The sequence below is a fragment of the Branchiostoma lanceolatum genome, chromosome 2, assembly GCF_035083965.1.
Source record: "Branchiostoma lanceolatum isolate klBraLanc5 chromosome 2, klBraLanc5.hap2, whole genome shotgun sequence".
In the NCBI taxonomy this organism is placed as follows: Eukaryota; Metazoa; Chordata; class Leptocardii; order Amphioxiformes; family Branchiostomatidae; genus Branchiostoma; species Branchiostoma lanceolatum.
The window spans coordinates 34,234,656-34,257,890 of record NC_089723.1 but is presented as its reverse complement, the minus strand read 5'-3'; the positions used below and the strand labels follow the sequence as shown (position 1 = coordinate 34,257,890).

The window sequence follows — 23,235 nt, the reverse complement described above, 5'->3', positions numbered from 1 at the left end:
GCACACACACACACACATACGTACACACACACACACACACACACACACACACACACACACACATACACACACACACATACACACAAACGCAAACACACAAACACACTTTCCTAAATGAGATACTAGTAAGTTGATCTAAGTGATTCAATTAGATTTGCAACAATGTGGTTAATTTTAGTAATAATTACAAAATGCATAAATAAATCATTTCAACCTTCCATTTCATAAATCAGCTTCATGAAGACTATCATTTGAACGGAACTGCCAATCAAATACGAATATATGTACTGAAATGAAATTATTTCATTCTCAACATTATTCCAGATCACAGCTTTCATCTTCTTTTCAAAGGTATCATCTTATCAACTATGCTCTTGTTTATTTTATCAAATCAGACAAGAAAGTAAAGGAAGTGTAAGTTACAAATATGCTTTGACATCTTAAATTATAATTAGTTTTATTTATGGTTTTCCATGTCTGCTTCAATGTTATGAACTTTCCTATGTAAGAATATGTAAATATAACAATCATGTAAGCCATCGTTAGATTCTGATGTCCAGCCCACGCCGCAAAATTGTTTTCTTATAGGTTATGAATGATGTGGTACAAAATTCATGTATCTCTATATTGCATACATTCATGTGATATATCTATTGTGAGCATACAACAAGCGCCAGTATGAATATATACGCAAAGGAGGCTAGGCTTGACAGTAGATTTAAACTATTGCACACATTTTACACGTACATTGGAGGATATACATGAATTATTTACAGAACAGTTCCGTTCAACACTTACAAAACTATCAGTTTTGATCATAATAACAAAAATATCTATATAATGCAGTTAAGTGGCTTTTGAGATTTTTATAATGATATAACTTTATTGGAAGTTCATGCCCGAAGGCTAATTGCAGAAAAACAAGTACATGGAAATACATGGGAATCGATATAGTTATCTAGTCTACAATGAAAGTTAACATTATGTTAACTAACTTAAAGGTTGACTATGGTTGGGTTTGACTTCTTTTTTATAATTACCAGCCGCACAATACTTCTGTTTGTGTCCAGACGTTTTGCTTATCCAGTTCTTCTTCAATAGTTAAAAATCATAAACAACATTTGTGTGGATCTGCAGTCCAAACTGTCAAAGAAGATCACTCAGGGTACTGATAAAATCTGTTCTACGTGGCAGTTGGCCCGTGTAGACAGGATCATTTGTGCTTGTGTCGATAGGAAAAAGTATCTATATCTAAGGGACCACTAAAATGTGGTGACATTGGTCTAGTGGTCCCTATGTCGCTTGCAGCTTTGACTGTACTTCTTTTCAACGCTTAGGTACACAAGTGTCCTCGTAGATGTCGTCGTCCTGATTTTCGCTTTTCTGACGCCTGAATCCCACGTTGACATATTTGTTCCAAGCATTCCTCAGGCTCGCCCTCGCACCCTTTCCCTCAGAACCCTTACTTTTCCTCTCAGGGACCAACACGTCTTCGTAGAGTTCGGAGTCCTGTCGAGCCGGGCCGGCGGAGTTGACGTATTCCGGGTGGTCGCTGTTTCGTCCTGTGGGAGAGGAGCTGGTCCACACGTCTGAATTTTCGTAATCTTCAGTTGGGCACTTACATACTTCTGAATTTTCATAGTCTTCAGTTGGGTCGTGAATAGGCACGCCTGGTTCCAAGTAGCCGTCGCTGCCGCCCTGTGTGCCAGCAGGGGAAGGCGCCCTGTCTGCGTAATCGTACTCTTGATCCGTGTCGTGGACTGGCTGCCCAGGGACGAGATAGGAATCCATCGGGTCCTGTAACTGAATGTATTGCGGTGTCGGGGGCTCGTCGGCACTTTCCGTCGCGTTCTCGCCAATCTTCGCTGCAGCGTCGCTGATGATTCGGCCGCGTCTCGGGAGGGGGGCTGGCGGGTGCGCATTGCGTTTGTTTAACATTTCAGTCAGCTCTTGTTCAATTTTCTGTCGTTTATAACTAGGTGTTCCGCTTTCCTGATCACGCGGTTTACATCTGTAAATAAGTGAATAAAAAGTAAATGCAAAGGAATAAATAGATGGAATATGTTCTTGTGGACTTTTTCGGACAATAGTTGCCTCAAAAGAAAGGTATTACAGTACTTAATATCTAGCTAGTGATGCAAATGAGGCGTATTTTCTTTCAATACGTTCTCGGGAATAACTTTAAGAAACTAACAGTTAGATCATCTAAGTGTCCCGAAACGGTGCAGCTACGTTAAACCAAAGAAAATAAAGACAGTTACCTTTTGTTACGTCGCAGGCAGAAAACCACGAAGAAGATGATGAGACCGAGCAGAACAACACCCGCCGCGATGAAGACAGGGATTGCTGTGCGGAAGTGAAAGAGTAGTCTTCAATAAGGTTACCCTGGAAACCAGACTGGGATCGGGACGGTCAGCCAGTTCCTTCGGCGGCCCAAGGCAGTAAGCCCGCCGATCTAAATAAGCGCTACGGGGAACTTGGGCCGGCTTGGGCCGCAGAAAGAACTTGCTGAACGGCCCGATCCCAATATGGTTCCCAAGGTACAATAAGGTCTATGTTTGTTTGTTTGTTTTATTTAATTGAATTTTCACATAAATAGTCATACAGCAATAAAGCTTGTCCAACATTCACTATGCAATAAAATGCGAACTAAGACAAGCATGCTTTCATATTCATAAGATGCAATGTCGTAGAAATTGAACACCTCCTGGCGACACAAATGCGAGGTGCAACATGACAGGATCTAGGAGTGAGTTACAATCGCAGTTGGGATTTCGTATCCTCTGTGCATGTACTTCGTGACACATCCTGAAATAGCCGTTAGGCATGTACGCGTAATATATCTTCCTTACTGGCTAGATATGTAGGTAGATAACAATAAGAGAACATACCCCACATCGTTCCGAAGAGGCAAGCGCCAAACGGGCTGTCACAGTCTGTGAGGGGAAAAGACAACATTCTCAACATCAAACTTGTTTTTGAAGACTCGTATGGATTATTTTCACCTCGAGACGAGAATGCGCCATATTTGCGTCTAGTATTCACGCTATGAGACGGTATTGCTCCCTAATAATCCGTGGGTAAAGAAGTGTGCTACATCATATGTCCTCCCGCACCCATGATATACATCAAGTATACTTAAGCATACATTGATATATACTAAGTATACTTGATGTATATCAAGGGCACGGGATAACTCTGTGGGAGAGAATGACATATATATCTGCCTACAAAACATGGGTGCCACAGGGAAGAAGAGAAAATTCAAAACATATCTTTTCCGATATACAGAGCACACACCAAGGTTAGGAATGAGGAAGGAGAAATAGAAAAAAAAACAGATCTCAATAGAAACCAAAGGAAAGACCTGCATGTAAAGCCATTTCATTTATTTGTTTTACCAGTGAGAAATCACACTTAGGCACGCGGCCTGTTTTTAGGCGTCCCTGGACACAAACAATACTCATAAACTAGAACATGCACACATGGCATACTATTTTAGGTAAAAATAGCAATTTAGGTCAACTAACAATAGAAATATCCTACTACAGTCCGTTTTTAAAAGCTGTTATTGGTGAGTTGTCTTTGATCACCCGTACCTTTATCTGTTCCGTTGTTCTGTGCGGTTGTATTCTCCACAGATGTAGTGTTTTGAGGCACTGCCTCTCTGGTCCTGTTCGTGGTTACTGAAAGGGAAGAAGAGACACATGGCATCATTTTCGTGTCAAAATTTCATACTAAAAAATGGTACCTCGAATAAACGTAGATACATCTACGCTACTGCAATTATATGCATAAAAAAACGTCGTGTTGGACGCCGGGACCTTATACACGTGCCCATACATCCCTTTATAAAACTTTACTATTTCCCGTTTAGTGTCAAAATATCGTATCAAAAGTGTGCGTAAACGAGTGTAAGAACGTGTACGATGGTGTGATATGGACGTTTAAGATACCGCAGCGACAGCGTAAACTGTCTAGTGATGTATGAAAGTAGAGTATATGATTTTTTTTTTCTCTCAGTAGATCTCAGTCATATAAAGAGGTAGACTGAAACGCTACTTTTGGGAAATGCTAAGAGTAAGAGTAGGATATGCAGTTGAGAAGGGAGAACTTTAGTCTTTATTGTAGGATCTTTCACCTAAAAACTATTGAACAGCGTCAGAGTAAGATTTTCTGGACATGTAACACACAAGCTTTTACTGACACAACAAAAAGCACTGTGTCTTTCGTACGGCTAACTATAAACTACAAAATACACAATTGTGCATACATGCTTCACACATTGAAAAAGATCACACCTTCTCGTTGTAAAGTGAAAAAAAGCCATAAACTTTCTGTCAAGACTTTTTCCCCGTTTGACAGGTCAGTCATTATTTTGTAACCTTAGACAGACTCGATAGGACAATCTTTGGACTGTAAAAACGTGCTTATGGCACAAGAAAACGATTGGGAGATTGTGAACGTGAAAGATAATGTTGCGATATAGTAGAACAATATAGCTTCAATTTGTCTTCGGGATAAGGCCATGTTGATTTGATTATTTGGGTGACATCTTCGGGGACACCAAAACTGATGCGAGCGTGTGAATGAAAAGAAAAACGTTTGACCAAAAAAAAAAATGACTTCATTATGAATTCTACGCCAGGGAGGATGAACAAACAAAACACGCAGAGTATGGCACTGTATTCCGAATAATAGATTCTTCATTTTTGGCGACGCCTCAGGGGCGGAGCCTATTGTATAGTACTGCTTTCGGGTTGCCAAATATTCTAGGATTTCCGCGAATGCATTCCCTAGGGAATTACTTTTTGGCAACGCCTTGCAGGTACGGCCTTGTATATAACGGGGTCGACAACGCCTTGCGGGTACGGCCTTTTTATCCTTGTGGGTACGGCCTTTTTATAGCGGGGCCGAATTCTATTAATTGATTAGGGCATAGAGAAGGCGCTAGTTTGTATTCACTTTTGCAGCTATTTATCGATGTTTGAAATAAACGTTCTGGATGTCGCAAAAATATAGACCCATATGTCACAGCTGTTTCTCAATGTCAGGATTTTTGCCCAAAAGACCAATATGTCACTGGTTTTGATTGATTTTTATCTTCTTAGAAGCTTTGCTTCTTTAAATGAAAAAAAAAAATGCTTGACATGTAAATAGCAGATAAATCCGAGTTCTTTCAGCTGCAGCTTTGAAGACTGAAAGATAAAGAAACGACACAGAGACAAGGCTTTCCGTACACTGGGCACGGGGAACTTTTAAGACGGACTGACTATGGCTATGTCATGAAACTGGCTCTGCGAAAACCAGTCTCAACTGTGGTTCTCTACTCCTTCAGGGACTGAACTCACTTGCCGTAGAAAGACATGTTCTTATATTCTGTCTTCTCAGACAGACCTCTTGACAATTGTCTGCTAACTCCATAGAACATTTGTTACTTCATCTTTCTGCGACTGACTTTGTAGTCGACTTCAGTTAAGAAAAGCACAAAGGAAAACACCTTTTGGGGAATCATGGCACAATAATATCTAAGTACAGTGTTAGTAATTACGTTAGTGTTCCAAGTTTCATCAGGTGTTACACTGGTATCTTCTTGCAAGTTGGTGAGAGCGTGCAGTCGTATCACAGCTTGCATACACACTGATTGTTCACAATATTCGTGGGGGTTTTCAATATCAGTTTTGTTCATCCACCGCTAGCCTGTGCCTTGTATCTTTTTGCAAGTTACCGAGAGAGCTCAATCTCGCCATGGCTTGCATACACAACAACTGTACAACATATTCTTATGAAGTTTTCATCATGTGTACCTCCACTCCGCGGGTTTGATTTGAACCGTCATAGGCGAGGTTAATTCAAGCCTATGCACGATACGTCGATATACATGTAAAATCAACTACTACATATACAATATACATACTAAAATACACAATGAAATAGACAATACATGTTCGTTTAAGTCAGTCCGTGAACTCTTAAACTGGCGGCAGGTTTTCTCTGATCGTAGCAGAGCAGTCCATTTGCTGCACGTCGTGGCTCTGTTACTGTGCTGTCCTCCTATCCGCCGACGACGGTGTCCCGGGTGTTGTGTCACTGTGGTTCCCCGATCATTACAAGGCGCATGGACGTCTACTTCAGCTTCTACAAGCGATGCAGCTCGTCTCATCAACTTTCACAGTGGAAGGTCTCTGCTGACTTCCCCTGCTGCGATAGATGTCTCTGTGTGGGGTACAGCGGGATCATGCCGGCCGTCCTGGGTGACATTGACACTGGTGCAGACAGGTACGGCTCGTCGTCATCGCTCTTTAGGTCAGTGTGGTCGGCCTGTGCAGGGATCGCAAGATATCATGTAAACCTGACCACCCTAGCTGATTAAAATACTCAAACAAGTCCATACAGATCACAACCCTATCTCTGAGTTTCCCTAAAGCAGGCGGACTCACCACGAAAAGTTAAATAAAACAGAGACGAGTAGACGCTGACAAATGTGGCAGAAGTTTGTATCCATCCAAAGCGAGGCAGATTTATATATCAATCAATAAAAACCTTGACTTTCCCCAGGATCAGATGTACATCACCCGTTTAATGATGATGATAACCTTTATCGCACATTCATGCTCTATCATGGGCTAAGCACAGGCATATAGTCACTAACGACGACAATAATGAACCATTACAAAACCACCCTAGTAGATTTGACATCGTCGATGTTTGACAATTTGATGGTCGTCACAGCTAATCTACGTTGTGAGATGTTCATCTCAGGAGCTGTTGTAGAGAAGACAAGATAAAAACGGAAGATTAATATTGTAATATTTAGAATATTATCTTGCCTTTGACAAGGAAATCTCACAAGTGGTGCTCTGCAGTCGTGAAGGCAAGGCTGGAAGAAATCAGGCCTCGAACTGCATAAAAACTTCAAGGCAAACATTGGGATGCATTCAACTCGAGATAAACAAAAGATGACTGGATAACGAGTCTACAGTCTTTGGCCGCGTCAGGACCACCCAAAGCCCAGAAGATTTTGACCCCCCCCCCCCCCCCCCCCTTTTACGACTTCCTCTTCTGGCGAACGAACACAAAGGGGTGTTCACGAGGGAACGATTTCGACTGTCTGTGTCACCCAGGCCTTTTCCATATGCCGGGCGTTGAAAACACGTCTAATTGACATGAGGCATGCAAACCTTACCTTAAACACACAAACTACTTAACCATCACAGTTTGGCAAAGGTAAAATAAAATAATAATTGCAAAACACTAGTGTCCGGCCGTATGATCATTTTAAACACGACAGTCAAATATTTTCAAGTCAATTCTACAGTTTCCGCCCGCCAATACGTTAAAACAAGACGCGAATGCATTCACAGCCAGCCTCACATATTCTTCTATATCTTAAACAGTTAAAATAGAGTCAGTGTTGTACATGACGTTGGCTTCAATCAGAATAGATGCCCGGGACAAACAACATCAAGACCATCACGGCTTCGGCACAAATTCCACAAACTGGTTACTATAGTATACAACCCGGCGTGGCTCAACTGATCGCCTACCTTCACAACAATCTGTCGACATCTGCATAAGACTACAAACCATAACATGTTAAAGATTCATTATACATGAAGTGAAAATTACATCAGCTACTATTACTAAAATAGCAGTGCCCACCTCTCGCCGTCTCGTCTCCTATGGATCTAAGGTTGAATACGAACAACACGTGCTTGTAGTACGACTTGAAAGTTTGTACATATCCCTCCGCCGCTGGAGTCAGCTGTCATGCAGTATACCATCAAATAAATAACAGAAAATAAACATTACCCTGGTACTTACTGGACAATTATATCGCAATCTGTGAATCATGTCATTAATTTGAAAACGAGTACAAAATCAATACAGTAAGCTTGAATATGTCTTGCACTTTTTTCTGACGGCGTTTGTGTACAATTTGTTCAAGAGGATATTCGGTCCAGTTCCCGTGGGGACAAGGGTACTGTAATTCTTGTTTCTTTCACTATAACTTTATGTTCACAGCTGTTTTCACGTCCACCTCTGTACCGTGAACTTATCATCACAGTGATAAATCTGTTGTTATTTTTTATGATTCCTTCACACATCCGTTCCGTGAATCACATTTTTATTACGCCGTGAAATTTTACTACCGTGAAGATAAAGTGAATTACAGTGTTAGCGCGGGCGCCTAGACCCCAGCTCAGAGGCATTAAAACATTGAAAGCCTTTCTTGGTGTTTTTTGGCGACGCCTCAGGGGGGGAGCCTATTGTATAGTACTGCTTTCGGTTTGCCAAATATTCTAGGATTTTCACGAACGCATTCCCTAGGGAATTACTTTTTGGCAACGCCTTGCAGGTATGGCCTTTTCTATAGCAAGGACGAAATTCCATTGCATACGGCATAGAAAATGCCCTAGTTTGTATACACTTTTACAGCTGTTTATCGATGTTTGAAATAAAGTTTCTGGATGTTGCAATATATACCCATCCATCACAGCTAGCGCTGTTTCTCAATGTTTCAAACGTTTTTGGTTTTTGTTATCATGAATGACATGCTTGGACTGGCTCTTCTTTTATTATCATGAGTAAAGTTTGATTTTGAAAGGTAAATAAGTCACAGCTTTCAAAGAAGCTGTCCGGATTTTTGCAAAAGGCAGCAACAACAATATGTCACTACGTTTGATTGATTTTTCTTACAAGCTTTGCTTCATTCAATAAGAAAATGATATGCTTGACATACGTATAATTCGAGTTATTTTATCTGCATCTTTGAAGCTTCGAAAGACTAACATAGTAAGGATAAAGAAAGTACACATACACAAGGCTTTCCGTACACTAAGCACGGGAGACTTTTAAGACGGACTGACTATGACTTCGTGATACTGGCTATGCTAACATACATGTTTTTGTACTCTGACTTATCAGACAGACCTCTTGAAAATTACCTGCTAGCTCCATAGAAATTTGGTTACTTCATCTTTCTGTGACTAGCTTTGTAGTCCACTTCAGTAAAGTATAAAACAAAGGAAAACACATTTTTGGGAATCGTGGCACACAATAACAGAAAACTGTGTCATTAATTACTAGAATAAGTGTTCCGAGTTGATCAGGTGTTGCACTAGTACTCGTATCTTCTTGCAAGTTGGTGAGAGCGTGCAATCGTATCACAGCTTTCGTACACACTCATTGTTTACAATATTCGTGTGGGGTTTTCAATTTCAATTATGTATATCCACCCCTAGCCTGTGTTTACACAAGCTCTCTCTGGCGGAGATTAATGACCCCCTTTTGGGGGCGGTATCCGTCGGGCCGGCCGCTAGGAGCGCGAAGTAGTCAGGCTACATCCACCCCAGGTATGATTAGAATCGTCGTCGGCCAGGAATTACCTTGTGTACGATTTCGATATACATATGCAATAGATTTGAATACTATATACACACAAAATACATAATGGAATAGACAATATATTAATATATCCGGGGTATAAACATGTAAGTCCGCGATATTTCTAACTAGCGTCAGGTTTTGTCTCGCTGTAGTAGCGGTTGAAGCAGCGCAATCTATTGGCTTCACATCGTGGCTCTGCTACAGATCTGGTTCTCTCTCGTTCCCTTCCTTTTGTCGACGACACTTGTTGTGTGGCTCCCTTGCTCGGTCCCGACGTTTCGGACGTCTGTTACGGATCTCCTAGGGATGCAGCTCGTCTCACCGACATCCAGTAGAAGGTATCGATCTGCCGACTTCCCCACTGGCACATCGGTATGTGTAAGATGTGGCAGGAACATCTCGTCGTCATCACTCTCGTCCCATATGGTCCGCCTGTGCAGGTATAGAGACGGAAACGGTCGGTGGAGCTGGCTACCAAAATCAGTTAACAAACTGTTTAAAAGAAGCTATGGCAGCCATCCAATCCCTACAAATATTTCAGTCTGTGAAACCGTCAAATTATGAAATCTTTAAAACTCTATCGGCACTTATGTACATGAAATCACAATAATAGACTATTCCAATATTACCCGAATAAATGTTCATCGTAGTTGTTCGGCTGCATGTGTTCTACGTGGACTAAGTCGCCATTTGAATGGTCGTAAAAGCATGTGTTGCAGAATCTTACATTCAGGAGCTGCTGTAGAAAAAAAAACCCACAACGAACAAAGATTTATATTGTAATACGCTTCTTTTGTCTTTATTGCCAATACATACCAAACAGAAAACAGAAAACACTGTAGAACACTAGCCTCTACCAGTCTCTGCGGGTCGCTGGGAAAATAGTAGAAATTGGCCAAATAGAGTCAATTGTATGAAGGGAGTCGGCTACGGAGAGAGGGTCAAAGAGGCAACCCAGCGGATGGAAATGTTATCCTCCATGGCCAAAGTCCCCCGGCAAATGTTCTCTCTATAGCCGACGCTGTTAGTCTGGTAGAGACTAGTAGAACACCGTGTAACCAATCTGTTCCTAGAAATTTTCCGGTCTGCAAAAGCTCTCCAGTAATGAAAGCTATTGACACCTTGTCAAACTTCGGTCATGACGTAATTAATTATAAGTATCTGTATCTATATAGCCGGTATAAACGCCATTAGGCGTAACACACCAGCTTCGCAGGCACGCGGCGTGGCGGCAGCAGCTGGTTATTTTACACCGAACGGTCTGTTATACCTAGTCCGGCCTCCCCTCCCAAAAGAAAAAAAGAAAAGAAAAAAGGGCACATATACCTAAAAGCATTTTGTTGCAGATATTCTTGTACTATCCTTCCCCTAGGTACATGTAACGAACTAGCCCTCAGGAATGCAATTCACTGGTATCAGTACAGTTATCAGCTATGAACAGTAATGTACCTCCCCTCCTGGCTAACGGGCAACTTCCGTCTGACACCCCTTTTTACGACTTCGGCTTCAGTGAACGAACACAATAGGACTCTGATTTCGACTGCCTGTGTGGTCGTTTCTATATGCCGGCCGAAGTTTTCCGTGAAAACACGTCTTATACATGTATGCAAACTCTACCTAAAACACACAAACTACCTAACCATTTTGGCAAAGGTAAAACAAAATAATAACTGCAAAACACTACAATGTCACCTACGTGTCTGGCTGTATGATCATTTCAAACACGACATCAAATGTATTCAATTCCACAGTAGACAATGCATCACAGCCAGCCTCATATATTCTTCTACATTTGTATATCTTAAACAGTGAAAATACGAGCGTATAGCATCAGCGCTGTACATGACGTTGGCTTCAATCATATACTAGATGCCCGGGTTAAATGTTAACGGTTTGGACAAACTATCACGGCTTCGGCACAAATTCCACAAACTGGTTATTCAACACACGGCGTGGTTCAACTAATCGGTAAAATCAAACTTATCGCCTACCTTCACAGGAATCTGTCATCATCTGCATTAGACTAACCAAACATATTCAAGATTCAATATAGACAAAGTAAAAAATACATCAGCAAAGTATTATAAAAGTAACTGAAATAGCAGTGCCCACCTCCCACCGCCATGAATGTTCTCCTGTAGAACTAAAGTAGAGTACGGTGACATGTGCTTGTACGCGAAAGTTTGTACATATCCCTCCGCTGCTGGAGTCAGCTGTAATGCAGTGCTACACCATTGTATAAATGACAGAAAAATAAACGTTACCCTGGTACTTACTGCAAAATTATATTGCAATCTGGGAATCATGTTATTAGTTTGAAAACGAATACAAAATCAATATTCAATAAGCTTTGAATATGTCTCGCACTTCTTTCTGGCGGCGATTGTATACAATCTGTCCAAGAGGATATTCGGTCTGATTTCCGTGGGGACAAGTGTACTGTAATTCTTGTTTTTTTCACTGTAACTTTATGTTCACAGCTGTTTTCACGGTCACCTCTGTACCGTGAACTTATCATCCCAGTGATAAATATGTAGTTATTATTTATGATTCCTTTACACATCCGTTCTGTAAAACACTTGCCACCACCGTGAACTTAAACTTCAGTGAAAATGTCCATCTTTCTTACACCGTGAAATCTTTACTACCGTGAAGATAAAGTGAATTACGGTTTTAGGGTTTTAGGGTAGGCGCCTACACCCCAGCTCAAAATTGTAGACTAATAGAGGGCATTGAAACATTGAAAGTGTGTTTTTTTTGGTGTAAAGTATTGGCAAATCTGGGGTGGCTATGACAGGTCAGACTTCACACTTGTAGAATTTGTTGACAAAAACTACTTTTCTCTATCTTTTTGTCTTCTGGATCCCCGGGAGATAGTGAAATGGTCAGGAGCGGGCCCAAATGGAATGACTCAAGGGCTCTGGCTCGGGGGGTGTTTCCTTGGAGAATAGCTGTATAGAAGTTCTCGTAATTCTGTTAGATAACAGTCGACAGAACAGGTTAGGATTTGAGGGTAATTTTCTTGGTCAGAATCTTTGATTTCTGAGATCAAGGAGGTTGCTTAGATAATCACACCTTATCATATGTCTGTCAACTTCTCCATAGGGATGCATGCATTTATGATTATAGGGACAAACTGTAATACCCTACTCCCCCTTCTATTTACGCGTATAATGTATGGTCAGACAGGGGACAGTTCACGAACTGTTCACTAACCCTTCCCTGTAGGATCGACATCAGATGTATGTACAGACGAAGCCACTTAATTGCACCTCGGATAAACGCACCTTCCGTTTAATTGCACTGAATCCTAATATCCAAAACCGGTTCCCAATCACTGCATTGTTAGTGACTCCGCATATCTGCACCGCACATGGTCACCAATGCCGGATAACTGCACCAATTTTTTTTTTTTTAAAATCCTCCACAAGCTAACTGAAAAGGTGCGCTAAAATCGGCAAACGCGGTACAAATGAGCCGATACCTGCCGGTGTAAAGGCGCAATACCGCCAATATGTTTAAAACTGTTTTGAGTAACAAAACAAGGCGGTCTCCATTGGCAGTTACGTTGATAGGAATCGTATGGGAGGTCCCGGGCGGGTCACCCGTAATCGATCAGTAACCAAGTTTTAGTTTCAATTCCTAGTTTCATGGCGGTACATGATTTACGTAAATCGACAACTGCACTCGACATAATGTAACACAGAAACTGTTATCCTATGGGTGGCATGACGATGTTTCAGAATGCCTCCCCTGAAACACTACGTGTGTTGTAATGCGGTATATCGCATGGAAAAAATGAAAGAATACAAAATCAAAACAGGTTCGTAGTTGTGTTTTTTTTCAGCAAAGGGTCAATAAATAAAGTTAATAACTGAATAATTTCGTCTGTTTTCTTTGTGCTAGTGTTTCTGACTAACAATACACCCCCTCGCCCATGGTGGTGCGGTCCAGCTGGGCATTTCGCATAATTGCACCAGCCGGATAATTGCACCAAAAACGCTGACAAATGGGTGGTGCAGTTAAGCGGATTCTACTGTACCAGATTTTCCAATTCTTTCTGAGTTAAATGCTAATTTGAATACTGTAAATGCGTTTTAAGTTTGCGTGGTTATTCATTTCGCAGTAGGGGAAACAGTAGATGTATTCGCGGTAATTCTAAGTTCGCGTTTGAAACAATAGTAGCGCCAAAGTCTTAGATGGACAAAACGTTTCCCGGTCACCTAAGGTCCGCGCTGAAAAGTTCACAGTTCTTCATTTAAAGTACATGGATGACCAAGGAGGTTGGGATGACATCCACAAATGCATGAATTTTTGTAGCCTCCGTTGCAGACTCCTTCCGACTGTTTTCTTTTTTACGTTACCGTTTTCTTATTTACCACATATCATTATTTTTTTCTTATCGCTGGCCGGCCAGCAATAGCTAAAAACTGAAGAAAAGAAATGTAACGATGAAACTGTAACTTGAAAAAGAAAACAGCCGCAAGTACTCTGCAAAGGAGGCCACACGTTTTGGACGTTTGAAGAAAAAAAAGAGTTAGGCCATACTTTAAATGGTAAAAAGATGCGAAATGAGAAATTAGAATTCATGCTCTCAATTATAAAAATGTATATTTCTGAAAACATATACTAATGTCGCAAATGCCAAAGTCAAGTCCAGACTCGAAAAAGACTGCACTAGTATATGTTTTGAAATAACAAAATGAAGAACCTATATCTCTGCATGCCATACTCTGTGCTCTGACCAAATATATTTCATAATAAAAGCAACTTTTCTTTTGAATATTTTTCAATAGCACGCTCCCATTAGCTGGGTTCCCAAGAGGATCTCATTCATATAATCCAATCAACTTGGTCTTATACATACAGCAAATTACTTTCGTCAATGATGAATTGTCATCGTTGGATTTAATAAAAAAAAGTGCTAAAAAGTTTTTTTAACTGCAAACCAGTGACCAAAAAACATGTAGCTATATTTTGTATACGTATTTAGGAATCAACTAATTATCTATATACATACAATGTTTTGAACATAGGTAGAGTATACGTAATGACTATTGTTACAAAATCCAATAGTTGAATTCAAATGGTAGGGAGTCGGGATGAATTATTACCTTCGCCGAAAATGTTATGCGTATGTATGTATGTGTGTGTGAACAGCATACTTAGGACAGCTTCTGTTTTTTGAATGAACTGGAACATAGGGCTTACGGAACATTGAGATTTCGAAACATAGAGATTTCACAACATAGGGCGGTCACCGATGTAAACATGCAGGCTTTGACTATGCCATCGATCTCAGTATGAGTATATAACGTTACAGCACGATAGATTATGACAAAGCTGTGTTACCAACCGATTATAGTTTGTCACAAACTAATACAAAATTTGAGCCTTTGCTTTTTTTATTGACTGTTTGGCAAGCGTTGCAATTATGTAAAATGAAACAGTAATTTTATCAAGGAACTTACCACGAGGGGGTAGATCTATGAGATCGACGCGATCGGGCTGGAGTTGACTGCATCCCGCGGTGGCTTCTGTGTCGGTTCCGGTGGCATCAGGGTGGATACTTCATTTAAGTTTGGAGTATGCTGAAATGTTCTGAGTGGACGTGACTTCAATACCTGACCTTTGTGAAAATGGAAGCGTCTTAAGGCTAAGCGTTTGGGACGCCTACCCTGCGCGTCCCAAGTCGTTCCAAACGGGCAAGGCTCGTTTTTGTCCGCCTCGTCCTCGTCTGGGCCGTTTAGACTACGGCCAAGAGTATAAACGTATACATATATATCTCATATGTCTTTTATCCCTTAGTCTAGATATTTGAACGTTGGGGCACCACTAAGATCTGGCAAATTATGCTAATTAAGACTTAACTTGAAAACTTTGTGGCACTTGAAGGTATCGTGAAGATTAACACAGTAAGATATAAATCATGCAAATGAGGACCTTCTTTGCACAATTCTTACGTCGCCGGTGTGTTTTTTAAACACCACTCTTGTTTCTTCTAAGTTAAAATAGTGGCAATCATGGGAAGGCTATGACAAGTCAGACTCCATACCTGTATAGTTTGTTGTCAAAAAACTACCTTTCTCCATCTTTTTGTCTTCTGGACCCCCCGGCCGGGAGATAGTGGAATGGTTGCGAGCGGTCAAATGGAATGACCCAAGAGCTCTGACTCGGGGGGTGTTTTCCCGGAGAATAGCCGTTTAGAAGTTCTCGTAATTCTGTTAGATGAGGGTAAGTTTTCTCGGTCAGAATATTTGATTCCTGAGATAATAACACATAATGTCTGTCAACTTCCCCGTAGGAATGCATGCGTTATTGGGACAAACTCTAATACTCTAGTCCTCCTTCTATCTACGTGTATAGTGTATGATAGACATCAGGCAGGGGACAGTTCACTAACTGTTCACTAACCCTTTTCCTGTACTGTAGGATCGACATCAGTTGTTGTGAAACCGATTGGGATCAAAATGAGCTGTATGTATCATACAGATGTTACCAATTATTTCTAAGTTAAATGTTGATTTGAATACTGTAAATGGATTTAAGTTTGCGTGGTTTTTATTTCGCAGTAGGCGAAACTGGCGTGTTCGCGGCGCTTTCAAGTTCGCGTTTGAAACAATAGTAGTGCCACAGTCATAGGTGGACAAAACGTTTCGCGGTCACCTAAGGCTTAAGGCCCGCGCTGAAAAGTTCACAGCGAAAGTAAAACCACCGCAAACAGTTCTGCATTTACAGTATATGGATGACATCCACAAACGCATCAATTTTTTTAGCCTCCCTTGCAGACTCCTTCCGGCAAGGCGCGTTTTTGGCCGCTTCGTCCTCGTCCGGTCCGTTTAGGCTAAGGCCAAGGGTATATACGTATACATATATATATCTCCTTCGTCTTTTATCCCTTAGTCTAGATATTTGAACATTGGGGCACCACACGAAATCTGGCAACTAGTTTTCTTCGCCCTTCTCGATATTCTGTTTTTCTTAGCGTTTTATTCTGTGCCATGCCTTTCCATTCTCCGATATCATCCTCCCATCTTTTTCGTTGTCTACTCTCCATTCTTCCTCACTGAACGATTCCTTGCATGATAGCTTTTGGCTACTCCTGATGACTGTGACACGTGGCCGTACCAATTCAGTTTCCTTTTCTTTACTGACCTTTACTGTGGTAAGGAGGTCTCCGTACGTTTGTAGTGCTAGAGGGTTGAGTACGAAGCAGGAACAGTATCAGAAAGATAATATATATGTATACCTTTGCCAAGAAGATTCAGTTTATGATAGCATTTGTAAGTCTATGTGTACGTGTGTGTGTGTGTTGATGAACAGCATAACTCGAGAAGGCTGAGATGGATTGTGTTGATAATTGGTACGGGGTGGGCCTTGATGAGACCTGCACATGATTATTGCGATTTGTAACGGTACTGCAGCGTAACGTCAAGTTTTGATATCGCGTGCTGTGGGCATGTCATGGTCGTGATTTTTTTAGTGATATATAGCTCATAGCAGAAAAAAGTGGTGTAGGTATCGCCTCCATAGCGGCGTTTTTTGTGAATGCAGGAGCCGGGTTTGTCTCAGACTTTGAAAAACAAATACATCAAGAAACTGTCTGCTTATCCATACTTTCTGCTATGAAAATATTTAAAATGATGTTTTTTATTATTAAATTGTGATTATGGATATCAGAATCTAATTTGCATAATTAATGAGAAACTTTACAAACCCGCTGCGTTCAATGATTGGACTATCCAAACATGTGGTATGTTACTGAGTAAGATAGGGACATGGATAGATGCAAAATTATCAAAGTGATGACTTAATGTGCATAATTAATGAGAAAATACTAATGTTCCATATTTCTAATTAACGGGAACTTCATACTTGTGGCACATGAAGGTTTCGTGAAGGTTAACATAATAAGATATAAATCATGCAAATGAGGACCTACTTTGCATCATCTTTACGTCGCCGGTGTGTTTTTTAAACACCACTCTTGTTGATCTTCACATATTTTTCTTTGACTTTGGAATTGACTTTGACATTTTACGACAATAGTATTCGTGTTCCGAAATATTTTGTGCAATTTGCAACATATTTTCTTATTTTGCAGTTGCTTTGTACGATTTACAGTATGACCGCAAACTTTTCTTTTGAAACAGACGAAAATTGATGCGCGCGCCGATGTCATCCATATATCAAATCAACATGGCCTAACAAGAAAAGCACAGTACCATACCCTCCTACGCATCGTATGATTCATCCCTTGGACTACACGACCCCCACCCGTAGTGCATTGACCATTGTGTAGTATATCTGGTGGTTTCACTTTCTCACCGGAAGTTCCGCATGGCATACAAATGAGACAATAACCTCGGCTCTGATTCTATTCTTTACTGAAAAGGGTGTGTACACTTGATATGTTGATTGTGAAAACTGATATTTCACTTCGGTATTGAAAATATTTAGTTTACGTTTCAGATTGATATAAGTAAACGTGTCTTCTGTTCATCCTATGATACATACAGGTCCTCCCTAGTGAACCATATGGAATTAATCAAGGAAATAAACAACACATGGACGTCAGTGTCATGAATGAGTGACCTTGTCATTTTGTTCTGTTCTGTTCCAAAATATCAGAAACGGATTGTCTCACAAGACGATAGAATTCAGAATAAGGACAGCCATCGAGGATTAACGTCACAGCCCTCCGGCGTTCATGTCAGTAATTCTTAGTATCGCTTCCTGACCACTGAAAGGTTGTTCACCAACTTTCCTTACCGCGCGGCACGCAGATACTAGTACGTTTTAGACAAACAAAACATACAGACTATTCAAAGGTTTGCGTGGCTGTCGTGTACATTGCCAATGGTACATTGCCAATGAGATATAGACCTTTGAATACAAGCTACTCGGCTTGTTTTGTCTCGTAAATTTTATACCAGACAAAAGTTTTGATACCAGACATGGAGACAGAAAAACACAAAGTACTCACTGTATCCGGGCTGCGTTGTGCTGCTGAGTGGTGGTGCTGTAGTAGCAAATGCCTCGAATAGAAAGAATAAAGTCAAGACTAGACCACAGAACGCCATCTCCGTCTCTGCCGGTGTTTCTTCGTATGGATGTCGAGACTTCCGGGTGTCAGAAGGAAATCAGACTCGTCTGCCAGAGTCCTGGGCAGGAGAGCGTAACTCTGGTCACGAGATCGGGAGAGGGCTGGTATGATAATTTTATTTTGTGTGTAAAATAAACACACCAATGAATGTCTACTCCTCAAAACTTTTCCTACTGCTTTGTATATACATATAAGTAAACATGTACCGTACGTATCGAGCAACCACTGGCGTCGTTATACTCTTGTCTGTCTCATTTTCCCCCGCGATGTGAGTGGTACGTTCCAACACATCCTTCATGTCACAGTTACCTGGGGCTAGTCAACCTTGACCCTTGGGCCTCTCTCCATAGATTATGACGAACAAATAGAACACACACGTCGCAAATTAGGAAGAAAAAATTAAAAGGGCTGCAAAGGACGTTCAGAAACATGATTCAACCGTTCCAAAAACCGGTCAGAGATCGGGAGAACCAATAAATAATGAAAAATCCGGTTGAGAAACTAAATGGCTCACATAAATGTCATTAATGTTAGAAAATGAAAGCAGAATAACCCAGCTATTACGTCACCACTATCTTAATCAGATGTTTCCGGACACAATCTGATCAACTTTATGAACTTTATTCGAGGACATGATTCATTTAGAATTTCATAATTGCTGTGTTTTAATCTTGTATGAAAACAAAAACAACATTCCGTATTACTTTTATCCTCTACCGTAGATAGTTTTGTTTCAGATTTAAACATAATATACTCTTATGCGTTGGCCTAGAGAACAACTGTTAACCGCACTACTGGAACCACGATGATGATTTATTTCATTGATGATGCTTTGTCATTCATTATTTTGTACCTTTAATAGTAACGTTATATGATGCATTACATGTTTATGTGCACACACAAGGTCCGATCATATCAGTATCAACCCGCGTATTGTAAACATGGACATATCCCGATTTAGTCATATGAGTAACGTAGTGCCTTCCTTCCTACCCTGTGTTTCGCCGAATCACCTGACTTGCTCTGACCGTACCTTCTTCTTGGAAACTCCGGAAGTACATTGTAAGTCTGTCGTTAGCTAGTCGCTAGCTGTGACTTCAACTGACCCAGACTTGTGTGACAAGATCATTAAGTCCTGTAACAATTGGAGTTATTATCATAGAATCCCAACAAGACAGACGACCTTTAGTAATAGTTTCTGCCAGACTTTAATGCTACACCGGTTATAGGGAGAACATTTGCCAGGGAGGTTTGGCGACCATAGGGTTTCATTTCCGGACTCGTTAACGGTCGTTAACCTTCCTGCAGACTGATTCTCCTGGCCAGTTATTCCCTTACCCCCAATTCTACGATCCATACCCCCGTAGGAAGGCCTGGAGGCGACTTAAGCAACACAATAGTAGTTGTGTTGACGCTATACGTCAAGCTACATAACGTTTTAGCCACTTCAGTGACTCATTGAGCTGTGCAGAACTTAAAACAACAAACTTCACTACTTGATAATTCAATACCGCTATACTATATACCCTACGATGGCAACGTTTAGAAACAGTGCTCTTTCTGCTATCAACACTAGTATACTGCTGATTATGTACCGTCCCTACTTGTCATTGTTGGCCGTGAGGGGATGTGTACACCACTGACATTCCAAGGTCACCCATTGTTCTTATCTCCACCTGAATGGAAGCATTGTGGAGTTCGAGGGGACGATAAACGAAGTACCATTGAATATCGCCAGGTGGCGCTCATTCATTACATCCTACTAGGCTCTGATGTCCTAAGGTAAGTAAAGGTTATACTAACCTATCATCGACCATTTAACATTTCAACAGAACCTTTCTTTTGGTTAGCATTGGTTTCATTTAATGTTTTATCACAATGATTTACATTAATATTGATTGTAGTACAAGTTTCTATGACATCGACAAAATTACAACCTACATGGAAAAGTTCCTCTCGCAGTTTGAAACGGAATGCTCATAGGATTAAGATGACTAATGAATTGAATTTTAAAGTCAACTCTTACTACTGACGATGTTTGTCCATCGTAGTATTAATCGATTAAGACCAAAAAATGTACGTGTTCTACTAAACGTACACGAAAAATACGTGAGCTTACGCCCACTATCATTATTTGTGTACGTTAAACATTCATCATACACATTAGCAGTGGGTAATATTATGAATCGTTGGACAAATTGACAATAACGGAAACATTAAGCTACGTGATGCAAATCATGAAATTAAAGTTATCAAGAGTGACAAACGAAGAAAATATGTCACATTGCAATCATTTTTTCCTATGATGCACTTTATCTGTAACTGTTTCTCAGCTCCAGTGTCTTTGGCTGGGTTTACACAAACGTTTTTGAGTTGACTTGGAGTCGACTCAGGGCTGTGCACTCAAGTAGCGTTTTCCAGTAGGAAAACTCCACTTGAACAGCCTAAAGCTCCTCACACACAACCCCGAGTCGACTCCGAAAACTTGTGTGTAAATCGGGCCTTTATCTCTACAGTTGAGTGACCTCTACAGGGGTCTCGCTGACGATGCCGACATTGTCGTACACATGTCGGGGCTCCTCGTTCGCTGTCGGGGCGTCGTCTTGGATCTTCCCTCCGGCTCTGGCCTTCCGTGCTAGTCGGCTGGTGGGGAAAATGGGAGTAAAAGGGTAATGTTACATATTGTATGTCCCAAATATTTTGATACGTAATTCACTTTAAACAAGGCTATCATCTTATACAGGATTTATCTCAATGGAGTTGAATAGCAAACTTATGTACATATTGACATGTGACAACCCCAGCATGGTATACATAGGAAAACATAATAAAGAACATCATTTATAACATTCTTTTTGTTCCCGCAAACTGCCCGGCCGGGCCCCAGGTTGGGAATTGTAACATAAGCATTAACGAGCGTTCCGACCACCCCTCCAGAACTGCTTGAGTGGGATAACCCCGTTCTGAAGTACGTACTTCTCGAATCTGAAGTGGTTGATGACCATGATGGTGACGGCGAGGACGAGGAACGACCCCGTAGCGATCAGCGCCACGTACAGGTTGTTCAGGGAAGGGATGCTGTTGGCGACCTTAGCGGCAACGTCTGGGTCAAGGGTGGTTCCAACGGGGTTTATATCTGGAGAACACAACAAAAGCTCAGATGTAACAAGAGTTCGAAGAACTCATGCCTCCGTGAAATATTAGAGTTTCTTACATGTATCGGATGTACCAATCATACAAATCAAGATTTTGATTAACATTACATGTGTCCATTGATCGACTGATTTATTGATCATTTGATCAACGCAACAAAATCCCACATGTGACGTGTTGATGGTATGATCAAAAACAAACACGAAATGAAAGACCATTTTTTTGTAGATTTCATTCATTGATTATTGTGAATTTCTTACTGATTCTGTCTATATATTTTCCACTGGCTCCCATAAGGTAACAGACATACATATAGTAGGAAATTGAAGACGGGTATTGAGATAACCTTTGATAACCTATTCTGGGACCTTTCTGGGACGTTTGACCTGTCTTCCTTGTCAGTGTCACTTTGTGAAAATGGACACGAGCTACGTGTCACAACAAAGAGGACACTTGAACGTACCTTTCGGCACACCTTATTTTGTGGACACCGTATACTATAGTGCCCCAGCACCAATCTATAAGTATAACAATAAAGCTCTCCAGTCACGGCTTATGATCTTACACCTTTAGAGAGTTATCTTGTACGCTATTGCTTGTCCAACTCTTCCTAGAGATTACAGTGTATCAACAGGTTGCATGCGCACAGTTTGGTGGCTAGTTGAATCGGGACACTAGTGCCATCACAGTAAACGGACAATACATCCTATAGCGGGATCTTATATATATATGATATAATAATCAAAGATACGTTTTCGCATCTTTCACAGTCTAACTTTATGGACTAACTGTGAAAAAGCGTCTGGATCACTTGAAGCTGTGTGTCGAGAGGCACGTAATCACATACTATATAACGTTAGCAGATACTACACTGGCAGAACATGTATTAGGTATCTAAAAGTAACACAATATGTACTACTCTGTACCTTGTCCCTCGACATACGTCGCGATGGTACCCAGCAAGCTCAAACACAGCAGGTTTGCCAGTGAAGTGGCCATGTTGTTCCTTTCTAGATCTGAACCCTCCCCAGAATTAAGTAGGCATTGACAACAGCAGGCTGCCCGTGCTCAACCAATATTTCACTGTCTCTGTTTGACTTGTGGGGCCTTTGCTTTGTTTGGGGGGGGGGGGACTCAAGTGAGATACTAAAAAAATGTGATACACATTTTGTATTTCCTACAGGTCATTGATCTCAAGAGCCAAATCTATCGAATTGTTGGTATTTCTCGAAACACAGATCGTTACACTAACGAAGATGTAAAAACGTTTCCAATGAAACAGGTTGAAGTAAATCTCACCCCATCTTTGGCGTCGTCCATTTCTAATGTTCTCTCTAAATCACAGGGCGTGGCTTGTTTATGCGTCAAACAGTAACGCACCTGTAAATATACTCAAGAGACAGGGCGACGACTGCGGAACAATTAGCGATAGACCTTCGTGCTCAGGACAATCAACTGTGAATCCGTGACAATATTTACCGCTAATAAATCTCCATTCGCACGTCATTCCCTAAATAGTTTAGAAAATAAAGAACGCCCTGTTGGTTGGACGTAGCTCTGACAGGCACACAGTGTGTTACTTTGTG

General features: G+C 41.0%; 2 protein-coding genes and 1 long non-coding RNA gene across 4 annotated transcripts; all 3 read right to left on the bottom strand.

Annotated features, from left to right (window-relative positions):
- Positions 1-366: 366 nt before the first annotated feature.
- On the bottom strand, positions 367-18,685 carry LOC136428785 (uncharacterized). The gene is made up of 5 exons (XM_066418532.1): positions 18,377-18,685; positions 3,600-3,686; positions 2,892-2,936; positions 2,262-2,346; positions 367-2,011 (listed from the first exon to the last, which is right to left on the bottom strand). The coding sequence occupies exons 1-5, from the start codon at positions 18,471-18,473 to the stop codon at positions 1,327-1,329; spliced, it is 999 nt and encodes a 332-aa protein (XP_066274629.1). The 5' UTR covers positions 18,474-18,685; the 3' UTR covers positions 367-1,326.
- Positions 8,560-11,495, bottom strand: LOC136428783 (uncharacterized). 2 transcript variants are annotated; one of them, XR_010754659.1, is made up of 3 exons: positions 10,431-11,493; positions 10,020-10,226; positions 8,560-9,822 (listed from the first exon to the last, which is right to left on the bottom strand). It is a non-coding gene; the product is annotated as an uncharacterized lncRNA (long non-coding RNA). The 2 variants fall into 2 exon arrangements; XR_010754658.1 differs by having other exon boundaries at positions 10,020-11,495.
- A 1,906-nt stretch (positions 18,686-20,591) lies between the features above and the next one.
- LOC136428786 (uncharacterized) lies at positions 20,592-22,724 on the bottom strand. The gene is made up of 3 exons (XM_066418533.1): positions 22,576-22,724; positions 21,473-21,632; positions 20,592-21,139 (listed from the first exon to the last, which is right to left on the bottom strand). The coding sequence occupies exons 1-3, from the start codon at positions 22,646-22,648 to the stop codon at positions 21,007-21,009; spliced, it is 366 nt and encodes a 121-aa protein (XP_066274630.1). The 5' UTR covers positions 22,649-22,724; the 3' UTR covers positions 20,592-21,006.
- Positions 22,725-23,235: the final 511 nt, after the last annotated feature.